The 17925-nt window shown below is 42.9% G+C and overlaps 1 protein-coding gene across 1 annotated transcript in view; it reads left to right on the top strand.

Annotated features, from left to right (window-relative positions):
• The first annotated feature begins 1265 nt into the window (after positions 1–1265).
• The window catches only part of ARHGAP8 (Rho GTPase activating protein 8), a 60051-nt gene continuing 43391 nt past the window's right edge, over positions 1266–17925 (top strand). Inside the window, exons 1-2 of the mRNA XM_051772439.1 lie at positions 1266–1365; positions 17750–17847. Of these exons, the coding sequence (XP_051628399.1) occupies positions 17811–17847 (37 nt within the window). The 5' untranslated portion in view covers positions 1266–1365; positions 17750–17810. The remainder of the gene's footprint in view (positions 1366–17749; positions 17848–17925) is intronic.

Here is a 17925-nt window from a genome sequence, read left to right as displayed (position 1 = left end):
TCATGCACTTAGTAGAAATTCCTATTAATTTTAGTAAAGTGGGGTGAGGAGGAGACTTCTCCAGATGGACAGAAGAAAGAAAAAATATTGCAGGAGCTAATCCAAAAAGCAGAAGAGCTGCCTTCTGTCAGACAGGGTCACACCACGCAGCCAGAGGTGTCAGGGCAGTGATACCAGGGCAGCCCCCGTGTTTCATAGCCCCCCTTTCGGACTGCAGTCACCAGCAGAAGCCAGGGAAGGTGGGTCTGGCAGGATTTTCCTGGAGCAGTGGAAGCATCCGGCAGTTTGTGACTCAGTGAGGCAGTGGCCTCGTGGGCCTCGTGCCTCTAATTGTGTTTTGAGGGTTTTTTTCCCCTTCATTGATTTATCTCAGCTTACTTCCCATTCTTTTACTGGCAATGACAATTTCTGAGTGTGAGTGTCAGTTTGAGGGAGTATAAAGGAAATGTCATGATACTGTGGTACAGAAGATAAATCTGGAGTCCTTTAGGACAATTACAGAATCCCAGAATATGCTGAGTTGGAAGGAATCCATGAGAATTGTAGAGTCCTGCACAGGGCCATCCCCAAGGGTTGCACCCCGTGCCCCAGAGGATCATCCAAACCCTCCTGGAGCTCTGGCAGCCTTGGGGCTGTGCCCACTGCCCTGGGGAGCCTGGGCAGTGCCAACCACCCTCTGGGGGAAGAACCTTTCCCTGAGATCCAACCTGAGCCTGCCCTGGCACAGCTCCAGCCATTCCCTGGGTGCTGTCCCTGGTCCCCCCAGAGCAGAGCTCGGTGCCTGCCCCTCCCCTGCCCCTCGGGAGGATGTTGAAGACCACAATGAGGTCTCCCCGCAGTCTCCTCTTCTCCGGGCTGAACAGGTGATGCCACTTTGGACCTCTCCGAACTGCCTGGGCACACGAGTAGACCCAGAGGGACTACTGGTGTCACACACCTGTAAAAAAAAACTTAACACGGAAAGGATAAACGTCAGTCTTTTTTCACACCGGCTGGGAAAGCACAGTGGGCAGACACTGCCCGCTCGCTTCCAGGGCCGATGGCGAGTGACACCGCCCGGGTCCCCGCGGGGCTCTCGGGCCACCGGCTCCGTCCGGAGGGTGGAGATGCCGCCAAACTCGACAACTTATTTATCCAAATGACAGCTTTCCCCCAGGCCCCGGGCAGCAGCGGGGCAGCGAGGAGGGGTCGGTCCGGGTCTGTCCCCCGCGGGCGGGTCCGTGCCCGCCCGGCGCCGCCCCGGCCCCGCAGCCCGGCCGGTCCCGCCGCCCCCGCCCCGCGCAGCAAACCAAGGGCCGGGCTTGGCTCCGGCACCTGCCCGCTGCCGCTCCGCCACCGCTCCTCCGGAGAAAGGGAAAGGGAAAGGTAAAAGCCGCCGGGAGAGGGGCGGGAGGGGCGCGGGCGCGGCGGGACCCCGCGGGCTCCTCCGGGGAGCGCGAGTGTGGGTACAGGGATCTGCACAGGGACACAGGGATCCGCACAGGGATCCGCACAGGGACACAGGGATCCGCACAGGGACACAGGGATCCGCACAGGGATACAGGGATCCGCACAGGGACACAGGGATCCGCACAGGGACACAGGGATCCGCACAGGGACCCGCACAGGGACACAGGGATTCACAAAGGGACACAGGGATCCACACAGGGACAGAAGGATCCTCACAGGGATCCGTCAGACTGAGCACTGCGTGCTTCTCCTGAGAGCAACCTGTTGGGCTGCCCTTCTGCTCTAACCCTAATCGCTTTTTTTTTGGATGGAAGGTGCCCTGTGTAAAGGGGAACCAACCAGCCGGCTGGTCTGGGATCCCCCCGCATTTTGCCCCTTCGGTCACCGGCCGTACCGAGCTCGCAGGGTTTCGGGGGGTCCTTTCTGCAGGACACCTTCATTGTTACCTTTTCCCACAATAATATGATTCAAAGGTCGTAACGAGACAGGTTTATACTGCAACAGGTTTTATGCCCGGCTATAACTTTTTACACCGCTGCTCACAGCCTCTGTCTGGGAGGGGAGTCGGGGTTATCTGCACAAGGATATGACTCAGCTGAATAGGATTCTCTGCGCTGAGAACACGTGAAATAGTTTCCTGGGTTTGACGGTGGGTAAGTGGAGTTGCAGTCTTGTGGATATCCCCGCCGACTTCGTGGGAGAACTTCATGGGAAACTTCTGCACGTGACTTGTCTTGCAGAAGTGGAGCTTGTAACAATGTGAAACCTCAGGAGAAACAGAAAAAGGGGTGACAATTACCATTGTCTGGATACGATACGAGTTGTCAGGAAATGATACAAATTGTGAATGTTGAGATTCAACTCTATGAGCCATAAAATAGCCCTTGAGGAACATCTCTAGCCATGTATTCGTGTGCTGTGCTCTCAGGGTTTTATTTCCTCCTCTTCGTTACCAGTCCCTTGAAAATGAATTCCTCTTCACTCTCATTATAATAGATATTTAGTTAGTTTATTTAGATAGATATGTAGTTAGTTCAGCACTCTTTCTACATCTGTTGCATCATATATTTGGCATGTAGTTAAAATCCATATCGCTGTGTGTGTGCATAAGGGGCTGAATTTATGCTATATATGGAACCTGTCCAGGTGTCTGAGCGATGACCTTGTTGCTTTGTCGCAAGTTTTCCAGGCAGAAGGTGACACAAGGTTTAGTTAAGGCCGATTTAACTCCTGGGGGGAGGCTGAGGGAGGCTGTGAGTACCCACTGGAACCGGTTCCTCCTGTTTGCTGCCATTAGCATTCCTGCAATTCCTCCCATCCAGCCCCCCTTCCCAAGACACCCTGGTAGGCGGCCACCACCGAGCTGATGCCCAGCAGGGCAGACAAAGGAGGCTGAGCCTCTCTTGCCACACTTGCCCGGCAGGGAAGCAGCCCATTCCCGGTGAGGTGCCCTTTCCCTCCCCGCAGGGGTGGCCGAGGGCACAGCCGGCAGTTCCCGGGTGTGTTCGACTGACGGCTTTGCTGGGCATTTGGCCTTCTTAGTTTTCTTTTTGACGCCGAGGGGCTGTTGGCCTGTTAGAGCTCAGCTTCTTCTCATCTGGGCTTCTGTAAGCCCGGCCTAGGTGGGCACAGGAGTGAAGCTCTCACGGAACGGGAGTCGGGGCCAGCCAAGGGAGGAGCCTTATTTCGGGCCCCGAAGCCTCTCCCAAGGAGGTGTGACCGGCTCTGGGGAGGTGTTTTGGCATCCAGGTGTGATTTTTGCCGCTGAGGTGCTACAGACCTTCATGTGCTGCCTGAAAGGGCACTTCATCTTAGCCTCAAATCTTGCTGTTTGCCGAGAGTTCTCTGAACGGAACTGAGTCAGTCAGTGATGTTTCTGCAACCAAAGAAATCTTTTTTTAGAGTTGCTTTTACACAAATCACTTATTTCAGTGCCTTCAGACAAAAATATGCACGAATGCCAGGTGGAACTTCAATAAAGTGCAACGAAACTGAGTTCCCTGCGTGACTTTATTCATTGTTAGAGCAGGAATTCAAAAAGTAAATAAACATGGGGAGACATAAACTGTATTTTTGAAGTTCTGCTGGACTGAATAAATGTTTAATAGTAGCTCTGCCAGGGGAAGTGTGTTAACAGTGTTTTTTGTACTCCCCTATGAACTCTAAAGCTTTTTTTTTTTCTTTTAAAGAATATTCATAGAGCCATGAAGTCACTGTGTGACTTGGCTGAGTGAGTATTCCACATGCTTATGTGGATATTGGCTTTTATTGGTTTTAAATTGAACAGGGTTTTTTTCAGATAAATTGCTCAGAGTCAATGCAGTCCTTGGTGTAAAGGGTTTATGCATAGTACGGCTGTGTTTGTGCTGTGCTGACTGCACTGATTTAATTTGGAAATTCAGATACAACAGAAATTGTTTAGGAGGCATTGTGTTATTAAAACTATAACTCTCGTTTCATTTCAAATTGATTTTTAATTAAAATTGCAAATGTTTGTGGTAGATGTTTGTTTCTTGTTTGTTGCTGTTGTTGTTTTAATGAAACTTAGCATTATAACTGCAGGTTAAGGACTGTCACCTTGCAGATAATACATCCAGGAATGAAGAGATCAGGTTAGGATTTATATAAGTTGTTGTTTTTTTTTAAAAAGGCTGTAAAATTTTTTCACGAAAAAACAGGCTATGTGGACAGTATAAAAATTTTAATGACAAAATAAATACAGAAAAAAATGTAGACACTTGGAAAATGTAAAATCTTGCCGGTTTTAATGGACACTCCCAAGGAATCCCCTCCCAAAGAAACAGGAAAGGAAACCTTTAGAATATGTGGGTAAAAGCACTGATGGTGGGAAAGTTTGAATCAGCAATGTTTAAGAATGAAAAGGACTAAAGGTGCAGAGTAGCTGAAAAATAATGCCAGAAGACCTTTATTTTAGCAGCACTGCTGGATATTACTGTAATAAGGCCCAAGTTCAGTTGTATGTATACACTGTTCAAGCCTGACAACTCAGTTGGTGCCTTTTCAAGGAGACAATTATCCAAAAAGCTTTCTTTGCATCAGATGGGAGCCTGGCAGTTGGTATTACCAGTATACTACAGAGCAGCTTAGTTGAACCATCAAATTTTCCCTGACCCTGACTAAAACAAGCTCTTTTGTTATAAAATATTTTAAAAGGAGAATGAAATCTAATAATTGACTTATAATATCTGGTTTAAGAAACAAGAACACTGGAGGGAAGAAAATCTAAAGAAGAAATGATTATTTCTTCTCTGCTTCTGCTGGAAGTCTTGCTTTGTTCATACTTGCTGAATCTTTCATTCTTTGCTACTGAATTCACTTGATTTGATATTGATGCAATCCATATTCCTCGAGAGTTTTTCTCCTCTTCCAGCTCACTCTGTTTTTTGGAGATGTAATCTTTGATCTGTGGTGACAATATTTTTCATGACACGTTCAAACAGATGGGGAATAAGTAGCATGAGCTGACAAACATGTTAGAAATAACAGTCTTCTAATCATGCAAATACAGGATGTGATGGGCCAAAACCTGCCTTTGTAAGGAATTTTGAGTCCTGTGAGCACTGCAGGGGCCTTGAGAACCAAGAACAACCTGTCCAATGCCAGGCACTCAGCACGGAATTCCAGCTGTTGTTTGGGTTTTCCTGTAGGCTGGTGGCTCTACTCAGTTTTCTTTTATTCCCAAGCCCATCAGTTTGGTCTCTGTACTTCAGGGTATTTAAAGAGCAAAGCACTTCTCTCTGTGTAGAGATACATGGTTTTGGGGAAGAGCAAATATATAGAGGTATTTCCTTAAGCTATTTTTTTCATGCTTTCAAACTAGTCCAAATGTAAGGATAATATTTCTGTCTTCACCATTCAGGGGTCATGGCAGGTCTGCCAGCCAAGGGCAGCAAGGCAGGATCAGCAATCCTGAGGGGAGCTGCTCTCTTCATGGTACTTGTGTTTGCCCCGTGGCAGATTTACAGGCGCTGTTCAGATCCTCTAAGGGGGATGTTTTCTTTAACGACTTGCAAAGTAGTTAATTGGTAATTGTTGGCTGAAGTGAAAATGGATTCCAGATCGTCCATATGAGGTTTGAGAGCATCCCTCCTCCTGTTCCTCGGGTGCAAACCTTGGTGCTGTGGCACATCCACTGTGTCACTTGACTAGAGGGAAGGACAATCAACTCATGAGAAGTGAGCTGTTCTCCTTCAGAGCATGGTCTCCTGTGCAAAAGCAGGAATTGCATGGAAAGACAAAATACTGTCCCCAGCCTGTGATTAAAAACATGTCTCTGCACACACGCACAAGCACCTAAAATTCCCACTGCTGAGGCAAACTCATCTCTGGAATTCCTGAAGATTTGCATGCTAGGCTTAGGAAGGGCATTGATACTCCTGTAACAAACTCAGTGCCTTTGGATGCATAAATAAACTTCCAATTTTTAAAACACGTTGTAATTCTGTTGTGGGATGTCACAGTGACCCCGGTGTAGGTCGTCATCAAGGTTGAATCTCAAGATGAGCTGCATGGGCCCTTGTGCCTTGACATGCTGGCATAACAGATAGGAATTGTAGGTTGCTACTTCTGGGGCCAAGCAGGGGAAGAGGATGTAGCAGCCGACATGCTGATAGAAAAAGAAATGGTGCGACAGAACAATCTCGGGTTTCATTTCAAGCTACATTAGTGGACAGAGATTTTTCTGCTTATTATCCCCTGTTGGGACTCATTCAGCTTCTCTCATATCTCATCTCCAGTCTCTTATCTTGTTCAGATCCCATTTCTTTCACTTAGCCTTCTCAGTAACCTTTCCTGAACTCTTATCTTCTGAGGCTGGAAAATTTGAGCCCACAAAAAAAGTTGTGAAGAACTAAAAATAGGATCTCAGACTTGGAAGCTCAGGTGATACCAACCAGGCTGTGCTGCCAACCCTGCCCATAGCAGAGAAAATCCCCTGCAGTGTAGCTTCATTGCCCTTCAGCAATATCTGCCCTAAGGGCTTTTGCTGTGATTTGTTAGTTCTGGAGATATCTTTTATCCTTTTTTTACATTAATACATTCTGGGAATACTTCTTTTAACTGTAAATTCTTAGCAGAGGCTGCAGCTGACTTTGTGTGCTTGTGTTTCACTAGTTTTTTTCTAACTTTGAAATTAAGCCTGAAGAGGAGCTCGAGGCTTTCTCTTCCACGTGGCTCACACAACCAGCAGGCCTTGGGAATTCCCACTGTCTTTGGGAATGATGCTGCAGGAGCCTGGTGATAAAGCTGAACATCAGGAAGAACATCCACCAGGAATTAGTTGTCCTGTGACACACAGTGACGTTTCCTGACAAAGTGACAGCACAGTGCAGTGAAGACGAAAAGTTACAGTATATACCAAGTTTCTGCAGGTAGACACTCTAAAACAAACAAACAAAAGATTAAACTAAACCTTAAACTCCTTACAGAGTTCTCAGGCATTTGCAGTCCCTGGGTGGGGATTTTGCTGGCCATCCCAGGCTCACTCTGGGCCATGGTGAGCATGGAAAGCCTGGGCCAGGTGTGAAATGGGTGCACAGGCAAGGTCGTTTACAAGGAAATAGGTTTTTTTTTCCCCTCTGAGTCTCCAAGGAAGAATCTCAGTAAATATCCACATCTTCTTAGTACTCTCCTGGTATATGATCTACAATACCCTCGTTTTTCCTGATGCTGCACTCTCACATACATGTGTGTCTACTAAAATTTTGCCACTGAGATATCTACCAGAAGCTGTAGAGACACCTCTAGGTGAACAGGGAAGAAAATGTATTACATGTTGTTTGTTAGACCACTGAATATAAGGTCTATAAATGCACAGCAATGTGCACCCTGAGAATCCAGTGTGTTGGGTGCTCCATCCTGAAATACTTCTTGGTGTCTTTTATCACACAGCTGAGAAGAACCAGAGAAAATTCAGAACCCAAACTTAGTGAGTCTGTTCTTATTTTTAGGACATTGAGTTATTATGGAAGAATGCATTGCCTGCCATACAAGGAATTGAAAAGACTAAGGTGTTTTTGCTCACAGACTTTACAAATCCATCTTTACTACTTTTGTTCAGTATTTTAATCTACCATGTGAGGCAGGAAAAAGCAAAAAACTTATTTGTTTGCTATATGCCTAATCTTCTATGTGTGTACACATACTAAATATAGAAATTAATTGAAACAATGAGAGTAGTCAAGAGTTTTATGGGTTTTTTAATCTAAATCTTGCTCTCTCATGTGGTGAATTTTGCTGATGAAAGTCTGTAGTGTCAGGCAAGGTTCCACTTTTGGAAGCTGTCCCAGGCTTAAAAAGCCACTTGCTGGAAGCTTGAGTTTGAGGCTGAAATTCAGGAGTTTGGCACGTTCCCTACAAAGCTGCCTTTGAACAAAGCCTGTGCAGTAAGGGCTGATTTCTGTAGCTTCAGAGAATCCTGGAGCTCCTGGAAGCTTGGTTATCTCTGTTTTCAACATGTGGGAGCACAGAAACCACAGGGGCTTTGGCTTTGAACCTCAGTTTGATATCACAGAATATTCTGAGTCAGAAGGAGCCCACAGGGGTCATCAAGTCCAGCTCTGAAGTGACTGGCCTGTGATTCTGATCCCAACCTTTCAGAATGGCTGTGCTCTTTTGCATGGGTGTAGCATTTACTGGATGAAATGGGAACTGAAAGGTCTCTTTTCTGAAAGACATTCCGTTGGTTTGGGTTTCTGGGGTTTGCACCCTGTGTTTCAGGAGCTGAGAACTGGCAGCTTCAACCTCCTTGTTGCAGGTTGGCTGGGGTTGTGTTCAGGGTGGGATGGGATGGAATGGGATGCTGGATGGGATGCTGAAGCTGGGTGCTGGAAGGGTGACTTGCCACGGAAGGTGGATAATTCTTGAGGGTTTTTGGCAAAAACAGTGATGCTGTGCTTGGCAGGAAAATGCCTGACAACACAGGGGTGAGATCCTCTCCCAGCTCAGCCGAGGTCAGCAGGAGTTACAAGTTCAGTGTGAGTTGTGGGGAATTCTTTGGGCAGGGAATCTCACTCTGTGTCTGCAGGAATGCCATCAGCCCTGGAGGCAAGTTTTCATCTGAGGCCAGAAATAACCTTGAGGCCTCAAGGCTCAGTATCATCTTCCCTGCTCTGGTATGTCCGCTCTGTCTCCTTTATTTGGTTTTTTGATCTTGCCTAATGGTAGGAAAATTCTTTTGTGACAGTGTTCAGGTAGCAGCGTAAATTGTGGCTCTGTTTGTTTGTCTCTGCATCTGGATTTATTATACATCCAGCTTTGCTTGACAGAAAGATTAAGCAGACTTGACAAACTCACAGTTGTAACCTTATCTTTGCAGTCAGAAGTGGTACAAGTCAGGATAAAAGATATGTTATTAAGACCTGCAGAGGAAAATACTGCAGGAAAAAATGAAAAGGAAAGAAATTAAATTTTTGTGCTTGATTTGACATCTGTCTTTGCAAGCAGAGCTTGTAGTGTTGGATGTTGGTGTTGTACAAATGCCAATGATATTGTAGATCTCTCTTTTATAAGTCTTAAGATTAATTCTGGGTGTGGTGGCCTCATTGATTGTTTACTGTGACCTGGTGGCATCCCATGTATAAATGTGCAATTATTTGATGCACTTAGAAAGAAAACCTGCAATCTAGTGATTTTTAAGTAGGTAGTTGTAATTAGCTCCACATATTGCATTTTTTTTTTATCTGACAGCCTGGTGACTTTTCTCATCCCTTATCATTTTTGTCACTTAAAAAAGGCTTCTCTCCCTTCTGCTAAAATCCCAAGAAAAGAAACTGGTTGTTTACTGGGAAATCTGTGAAGATATCCAAGTATAGAATGGTACAAACTGGGAACCATTAAAAGTAACAACTGAAAGAAAGAAATTGTAAACTTGGGAAAACCTTACCCTTAATTTCTTGTAGTTACCTTTGCTCTTAATTGTGCCCACAGTAGCTACAGCTTTGGGATGGAAATGTCATTTTAACCATTAGATGCCTTTGAATGGTTAAAATATCTTCGTGTTCCAGCTGTAAACCTGGTAGGGTCCAGTTATTATAAATGACATAATTATAAATTCACCTTTCAGGGGCTTTTTTGTGTCCTTTCTCTCTCTCTCTTTCTTTCTTTCCCAGCACAGAGGAAGTGGCTCTGGAGCCAAATGATATTTATCTGCCCTTGGGATAAATTACTGGCCATTTTAAAATGAAATGCCCTAATAGGGCTGTATATCCCTTTCAAACTGAGGCATGACAGGTGGCTTTCAGGGAGGTGTTCTTAATATGTAAGTAAAAGTGAAGAAAAGGCTAAAATCCGTGTTTGGAAAGAGGCAGAATACACTGTCAAGTGCTTTGTTGCACTGACAGAATTCTCAAAGTTTGTGCTGAAGTGTGTCACTGTTCTGAATATTAACCTGGTGTGCAGTGTGCAAGATTGGGAGGGGGTGTTGTTTGCTTTGGTTTGGTTTTTGTTGTTTTGGGAGTTTTTGTGTGTGGGTGCTGTATAATTTAATCGACTCTCTGAGGGGCTGCAAGGCTTCTTCATCCTGGCCTTGAATTCTTTCCACAGTTTGGCATCTAAGCAGCCTCTAAAAAAAAAATAAATATAAAGCTGGCTTAGTAGTACTCATTCTGGCTGTTTCCTGTGGCATTTATTGATTGTGGCCAGCAGCAGAGACAAAGGCAGCACATACACTAAGCACTCTGAAGAAATGATGTTTTTCTTGCTGACTACATTGGTAAAAGTAACCGTGTGACGCAGAATTTCTGTGTGTCCACAGCCTTGGGAAGGGTGTCAATGTTGTTCGAGGAAAACTAGGGGGTTATTGGAAAGGTTAAATTTGGAATTTCGGCAGCTAGAAGAGAAGAGCCTCACCTGATGACCTTATTTATTACTGATCATTGCATTAATGACTGACTTGTATGTTCCTCTTTGCTACAGGGCTTTGCAGTTTTCCACAGATGGCTTGTGGTGTCCTTATCTCTTTGCTTTTTTTCTCAAACTCTGCACTCTTATGTTTATATATTGCTTATTAAATATTTATTAAATATATCAAAGGGAATATTGTTGGAAGGTGCATAATATGATAAGTTGCTGGGTACACAAGCTTTTCTTTCAGGTCACCTGAAGGGCTTGAGTGCCTGAAAAACCTAGGGTTTGGTTTTGTTGTTTTGTTTTTTTTTTTTTTTAAACCCAGCTACATTCTTTGATTTAATAAAAACCCTTAAGATGACTTGCTTGAATTCAGACCTTTGTGTTGCTTCTGTTGTAACAGTAAGAACACTATGGACTATAGCAACACCAAAGGCTGCTTCAAAATGTCAGTGACATCAAATGTCTGGGTTTTTCATTTTTGGATGCTCTGACAGAGAAGAATGATGAATAAGCCACATGGCCTTATTAGGCACAGGTTTAAGGAAGTGTGTCTATACACCTGTATCTTTAGATTTGTGTAAAAATTAACATATGTGTCTTTGAAAGCTGGAAAACAGCTGGATACCAGTGTTGCCCAGTGCCTCTGATGGGCCAAGGTGCATCATTCCTGCATTCCCATGCCTGGGAAATAGGATTTATTGTTTTCTGATTCTGTCCTGTTTGGGAGTGCAGTTAAAGGCAGAAAGGTGTAACAACAACAAGTAATTTTACATGACAGTAGGGAATTGGCAAGGGTTCTTTTGAAGCTGACTTTTGTTGAAGTATGGAAAAGGTCTGATAGCAGAATCCAGTTAATAATTTCAGCTACTCTGCTACTGCTATTGCTTAATCTTTTTTGCCACAGTCTTTTGCCTGAGAACTGCTCTGTAATGTGTGTAAATAGAGACAAACACCTCTGCATAAGGTGGTGAGGTTTCCAGGGTAGAAGCCTTTATAATGAAGCGGCGGTTCCACAATAATTTCCCCCAATTTTTATTATATATTATTATATTATTGTACATGCAAGCAATAAAAATTTGATCCAGATCATGCAGCGATGCACAATCCCATTTCTGTCAATTTAGTCAAAGGACACTGAGGCAGCAAAGCAAGCATAAATCCCCCTTTATGTCAGCTTTGGGAGGACAGGACACACTTGATGCCACATTTGTCTTGCTGATAAAAAAGTGAACCTGCCAAAATTGTGTGAACAAATTTGAATTGGTAGGCTTTGTTTATGCTGTGTCACTTCTTTCTTTTGTGTGACCTCAGTTTTTCTGATCTGGGACAGGGAACTTAAAAGTAACAGTTAAGGTGTCATTGAACCCTGACACAAGGCTCCTCTCACGCTGATTTTAGTCTTTTTGGAGCTCGTTGTCTGTGTGCCATACAAGGCAGGAGAACTACACCTCTAAAAGGCGTGGGCACAGCAAACATGGGCCATTACAGGCTGAGAGAATTGGGAGTGTTCAGCCTGGAGAGGAGAAGCTTGGGGTGACCTGCCTGCCCCTTGCAGTGCCTGAAGGGAACCTGCAAGGAAGATGGAGAGACACCATCTACAAGGGCCACATTTTGACCAGAACTGGAAACGTTGGCCTGTGTTGCATAAATATAAGAAGAATATTAATTTATTTTAAAAGCCCTGATTTATTCCAGCCAGAGGAATCCCCAGTGCATAATTATGCAATTAAAGAACCCTTTTTATCACAGTACACAAAACCCTTTGTCCAGTAACTTGTCAGAGGAATTTAATTAAAAAACACAGTCCTAAAAATATACTTGTCTGCAATTGAAAGTGTGTAATCCCTGGAGATGGAAGTACTGGTTAAACATGAGTTCAGGCCAACATAATTCTGCCACATTAGTGTGTATTACAATATATTAATTTGGAGAGCAAGTTCCATAGATGACTGATCATTAATGTTTACTCTGATTACATTGTTTAGTCAATAAACATTTATGCTGAATGAAAAAAAAATAGTGTAGTGTCTTGTATTGCAGCCACTTATCCATGTTCAGATAATTTTGTCCTAATGACACACAAGCATAAATAGCTTTTTGTCAATTGGTTATACATTAGGCACTTTTTTTTTTTTGCCCATGTGCCAGCTGAACGAGAGGATGTGATAAGAAAATAGCTACACTGTTTCAGACAACAAAGGGGTATTTCCAAAACCTCTTTGCTAGTAATGGGTAGAAATAGCCCCTCTACTTTGGTGCTTTCAGAACTGGGAATGGCTGACACGTGCAGATATTTATGTGCAGTAGGGAAACACTTTTTATTTCACTCTGACATGCCTAACTCTTCCCATAAATAGATTTTTTTTTTTTTTACTCATTCCAGCAGAGAAGGTATGGCAGGGTAGGGAGAAGAGACCATGCCTGCATATTTGGTGGTCAGTGAAATGACAATGCTGGTTTTCCAGCAGAGGAAAACTGGTGATGGGCAGCCTAAGAGAACTTAAAGGTTTAAGGTTTACTTACCTGCTCCTGTCCTGCAACAGTGGCCACAAAGAATATTGCAATATACTTTGAGACTGGACGTAGTGCATGACTGTAGGAAAATGTTTTGTTAGGGGAGTGGCCAGAATTAGGTTGGTGCATCCCCTGGGGTTGTTCCTGGCCAGGACAGCCTGGGAAGGACATCCCAAACTGCAGCCCAGCCCCTGCCACAGAGGGTTGTGAGTGCTGCTCTCAGCAGCATCACTGTGCTTTTGGAGCCCTTCCTCACTCCAGCATCTCTCATATTTTAGGTGTTTATGTGCTGAATTTTTTTATATACAAAAGTGTGTATGTGTAAAACAGCCCACTGAGTCCAGTTGTTCTCCCTCAAAGCTCTCTTTGAGAGCAAAAATAGTTCTGTCCAACAAAAACTAAACTTCTGGTTCCAGGAGTGTGCTACCCTTTTATCATCCTCCCTGCTGAGGATTCACAGTGTAGCAAAAGTTGCTTCACCTGCTTTATATACAGTGGATATTTGTTTTAAGTGAAGACAGTGCTGGCTAAAAATTACCTGGTTGGTGGCATCATAAACTGAAGTCTGAGTTGTGTTCAGAACAGGTGCAATATAATATGCAGCCACTTCCTCCCTCCCTCCCTTCTGCATTACTAAATTTTGTTCTAAACAAGGTTCAGACCAATGTTGATTTAAGAGAATGCATCAAAATTCCATTTATCATCTTTAATAAGAATGCTTACTCTTTCTGCTAAGTTTCTAGACTCTCCTACCTTTACTGCTATACATCCATGGGGTGAAAATAAAGTTTGCTTTGTACTCACACTGAATTCACACTGGTAACTCTGTGATGAAAATCGTTTGACTACCAGGTTCCTGAGCCATCAAACTTCGCCAGCCACTCTATCACAAATAAAAACCATTGCTTGGAATTGCAATTGTCAGTACAATTACAGGTACAACAAATACATTTGCTCTTTCAGACAGGTTTCATCATTAACAGTTTAAGCAGAAAAATATAGTGGGATGAATTCTTAATAATTTGGGAAGTCGTACAACAATATCTGCCTGCAAGTTTTGGACAGAATTCTGGTCCAACAAACATCAGAGTAGCACTAAGAAATGCAGTGACTACAGAAAACTTTCCCTGCAGTAAAGGACTTTTCATTCCCTTTGTTCCTGGAGGGTCTGCAACCTTTGGAGGTTCTGATCATTATATGAAAAGAAGCTCAAAATCCCCCAAATTAATGTGATATAAAAAGGATAAAGTCTTTGGATTCTTTTAAAGGCCCTATGTATTTAATTTTTATTTTTCCTTTTCCATTTTAACATAATATTTTTCATCTTAGCCTTAAAACCAGGTAAGTTTTTACATTACTTCTGGGACAGAGTGGTGATGCTACATCACAGTGTTATTTTGATGGAGAACTGGCAGTTTTAACCATTATGAACTTTTTGCTGATTTTGTTGATTCGGAAAGAACAGAGGTGTCAGCTTAACATGTGAGAGCCCAAACCATATTAAAATTCATGCACACATTAAACACTGAGCTGTTGCAGGAATATTTCTAATATTTTGCTTTAAATATTAGCATGGCATTTTTCTGTGGTAAGTGATAAGGAAATCAATTTATATAGTTCCAATTAAGGATAATAGTAGGCTTTTAAATTTGATTGAAATATCCATACACAGCTGTAGAACCTTTTGTAAACTTGCACTGAACTTTTCAAAATATAAATTCTCTAATTGTAAATATTAATTTACCAACCTGTGTGACATCATCTTTCAAATCATTTGGGGTTTTTTTCCAGTTTGTTGAATTATTTCAGCAGAGACCTTAAGAACCAGAGCTCTCACTGTCAGTCTTGGTGTCTATTTGTTATTCATGGTCTGGCTGATTTTCATCAATGTATTGCCAACAAAGAGTGGCAGGTCAGGAAAGAATATGAAAATAAACTGTGTCAAATGCCTTAAATCAGCTGCTTATAAAGAATGTGGACTTGGTAGACATTGTGCAGGAGACACACTGAGGAAAAATACTCTTATTTACTTGAGTGAATACTCTTGATACACTTAAATACTCCTATTACCTAAGAGTAAGCATTCTTATTAAAGATGATAAATGGAATTTTGTTGCATTCTCTTGACCCACATTGGTTTGAACCTTGTTTAGAAGAAAAGGAGGGTGGTGTGAATACATGTTTCAGGAGTACATTATGGACTCAGCTCATGCATTGCTGTGTTTCTCAATTCCACAGCGAATTTCCTGCAGTATTGTAAATAATAAAATAATCTCCTGGCACCCCTTTACCTGGTTGTGTATCTGATACCCCTGAGCAGACACAGGGAACTCTCATCCTCTCGAAATGGAAATTGCAGGCTGATGTTCCACCCCGAGCCGTGTCACGCCTTTAGGAGTAACAAAGGATATCAGTGGAAGGCAAAGAACATCAGGGGGGAAAAAATGAAGAGAAACCACACTATTTACATTTGAAGAAGAACGTATCTGACAGCTGAGTGAACAAAAAGAAAAGGCATCGGAGGCGCCTGAGCCCTGACAAATGTTGGAGGAATCCCTCGCCCTTTTTCGGCCTCTCGAGTTCATTATCAGGCAGTTCTGCCTGTGACTGCCTTCATTTTCACTAAAATAACCCCCTTTTCACCAGAGCAATACTCCTTCAGGGATGTCAGCGAGCAATAACCTTGCATTCGGAGGAACATGGGGACGTGGCGCGTTGTAAAACACCCTCAGATCTCTCTGATTAATAAAAGGCCCGCAGCTCAGCTCTTTTCAGGGCTTCTCTTTCCGCGGCTGCCTTTTTGGAGGGGCGAGGTGGGGAAGGCGGCGACTCTGAGGATGCCCAGGAGCAGCGATGCCCAGGAACAGGGAGGCTCTTCAGGAGGTTCTGTCATCTCCCAGGAGCAGGTCAGCCAGGGGGCTGCGCTAAACTTGCCTCGGAGCTGGAAACTTTTCCAATTGCTGCCCCGAGGGACCGGCGAGCTGGCAAAGCAGGCAGAGGGTTTCTCCCTTCCCCGCTCCCCTCGTTCCCCGGTTCCATGGGAGTTATTCCTGCCTTCCCAAGAACTTGGACAGTAACTTTGCTGCTTTCCAGCAGGTTTGGGGAGAGATTTAAATCTGCCCTCCCTAGATGGAGCCGCTTCTTCTAACTCATACTGAATTAGTATGAAGAATAAGCTGGTTTTTGCTCCATGCTATGTAAGAGAAGGATTGTATTTCTTTTTTCCTTCTAAAAGGGCTTCAAGGAAATGGCTTTTTTTCCCCCCCTATTCCATCAATTCTTTTAGGCTTTCGTTACTCACATCACGTGAAAAGCATTTTATAGTGTCAAAGACACAGCCTAATTTTTGTGGCTTATGACTCGATTTATGATTTATGGTTAATATTCGATAGGCTGGAAAGGCCTGGTGTAAATAGACACTTTAGAAGGAAGAGCCCCATTTCCTAACAAGAACTTTGGAAAATACTTGGCTGGGATGAAGTTTGTGAAGCTCAGATATATTGAACATTGGTTTTATTTGTTCTGAAAGTTTGGCAGGTGGTGGTCAATGAAAACTGTATTGGAAAACATAACAGAAAAATAAGTCACAAAGAGCTTCTTGTGGTTAAGTTCCACTAAGTATTTTTAAATAAAATTATTTTTTAATTATTATTTTTAACAATAATAATAATACAAATAATAACTTTAAAACGACAATGGAATTATGGTTCTGAATACCATGTCATAAAATTAGCATGAACTGAAATACATCTGGCCCAGAATTGCTTTCTTATTTTCTTTTAAGAGTGTTGGTGCTCAGTGAGAAATTGAGTAATTTTGAGTTTAATGGGACTTCTCTCTGTGTATGGACTTTTAATTTGAGTTTCTTGTAAATGCAGGTAATTGTTTTCAACCAGGAACAAATAAGATTGTTACAAAATAATTGCTAAATGTTAGAAAACCTTCTAAGTGGTGGAACCTGCAGCAAGCAGGCAAACTCTCTGGTCTTTTTTTAGGTCCAAAATAGCAGTTTCAGTGATTTGAAGGAGCAATACAAACTCCAACCTCTTGGCAGAGGAGAATAACGTGCTTGTGTTGCCTTTTTTCAAGGACCAAGCCATGAATTTGCCTATTTTTTTTTTTTTAACATGTTCAGATGATACCAAACGGGTTTAAACCAAGAGGGTTAAACTGAATTCAAAGGAGAGTTATAAAAACTCAATTTCTTTCTCACTTCCACTCTCGAGTCTGGGGTTTTAATTTAAAGGAAGGACTCATTTGGGTTTTTGGAGCAGCTGCTTGGGAAAACAGACCTTCTAAATCATGTTTTTCTCTCCTGATGCTCACTTCGGGTGTGTTCCTTAATATTCTGTTTGCAGAGCACTCCACAGAGCGTTTCACAAAAAGCAGTGATTATGCAGGAACTGCTGCTTTTTCAGGTTTTTTATATGTTAATGCTCACTTGAAATTTTCATGAAGCTCTTTCATGTGAAATGTGAGGTGTAGAATGTTTCCTGTAATGAAACTGAGAATTGCTATAGAATAAGTGACTTGGTGAGAGGGTATGGAGTGTATAGATCATCTGCACTAAGAAAAAAAAGAAGTTTTAAGTTGTTTCCAGAAGTGAATTAGTCTGAAATTCTGATGCTTGTCATTAAAAATGTGTAATATATGAGTATTTTGAGTAACAACCCCCCAGAAAGACAAACAGGTCAATTTGTTCAAAGTCTAATTGTTAATTCATAGCTTTTCCTTCTTTGGATTACTGTTTTAAAATACTTTTATAATATTTAGTAAGAAAACGGTGGCCAAGTGCTGACAAGGCTTTTCCCCTGCAGCAGTAGGATTTCTGAGCTGTTTATTTGTTTTCATTTTATGTTTGCATGGTGGATAAAACACACCACAATATCACAGCAGCTCCTTTTGTTTCTTTTCGTAGGGCTGACCCAAGGACCATTTCAGCCTGCAGGGTCTGCACAGGCTTGTTCCTGAGGGGAAACATGTCTGAGATTGACTATGAGAAGCTGGCTGAAATAGGTAAATATTTTTTATTACACCTCAAACGGCGTCTGTGTGGAGTTACAGGTGATTTAATGGAGCATCTTCAGTAAGCAA

Source organism: Manacus candei, unplaced genomic scaffold (assembly GCF_025592945.1).
Source record: "Manacus candei isolate 608988 ecotype Guabito, Panama unplaced genomic scaffold, ASM2559294v1 h1tg000153l, whole genome shotgun sequence".
In the NCBI taxonomy this organism is placed as follows: Eukaryota; Metazoa; Chordata; class Aves; order Passeriformes; family Pipridae; genus Manacus; species Manacus candei.
The sequence above is the reverse complement of the archived record's forward strand: the minus strand, read 5'-3'. Positions and strand labels throughout refer to the sequence as shown.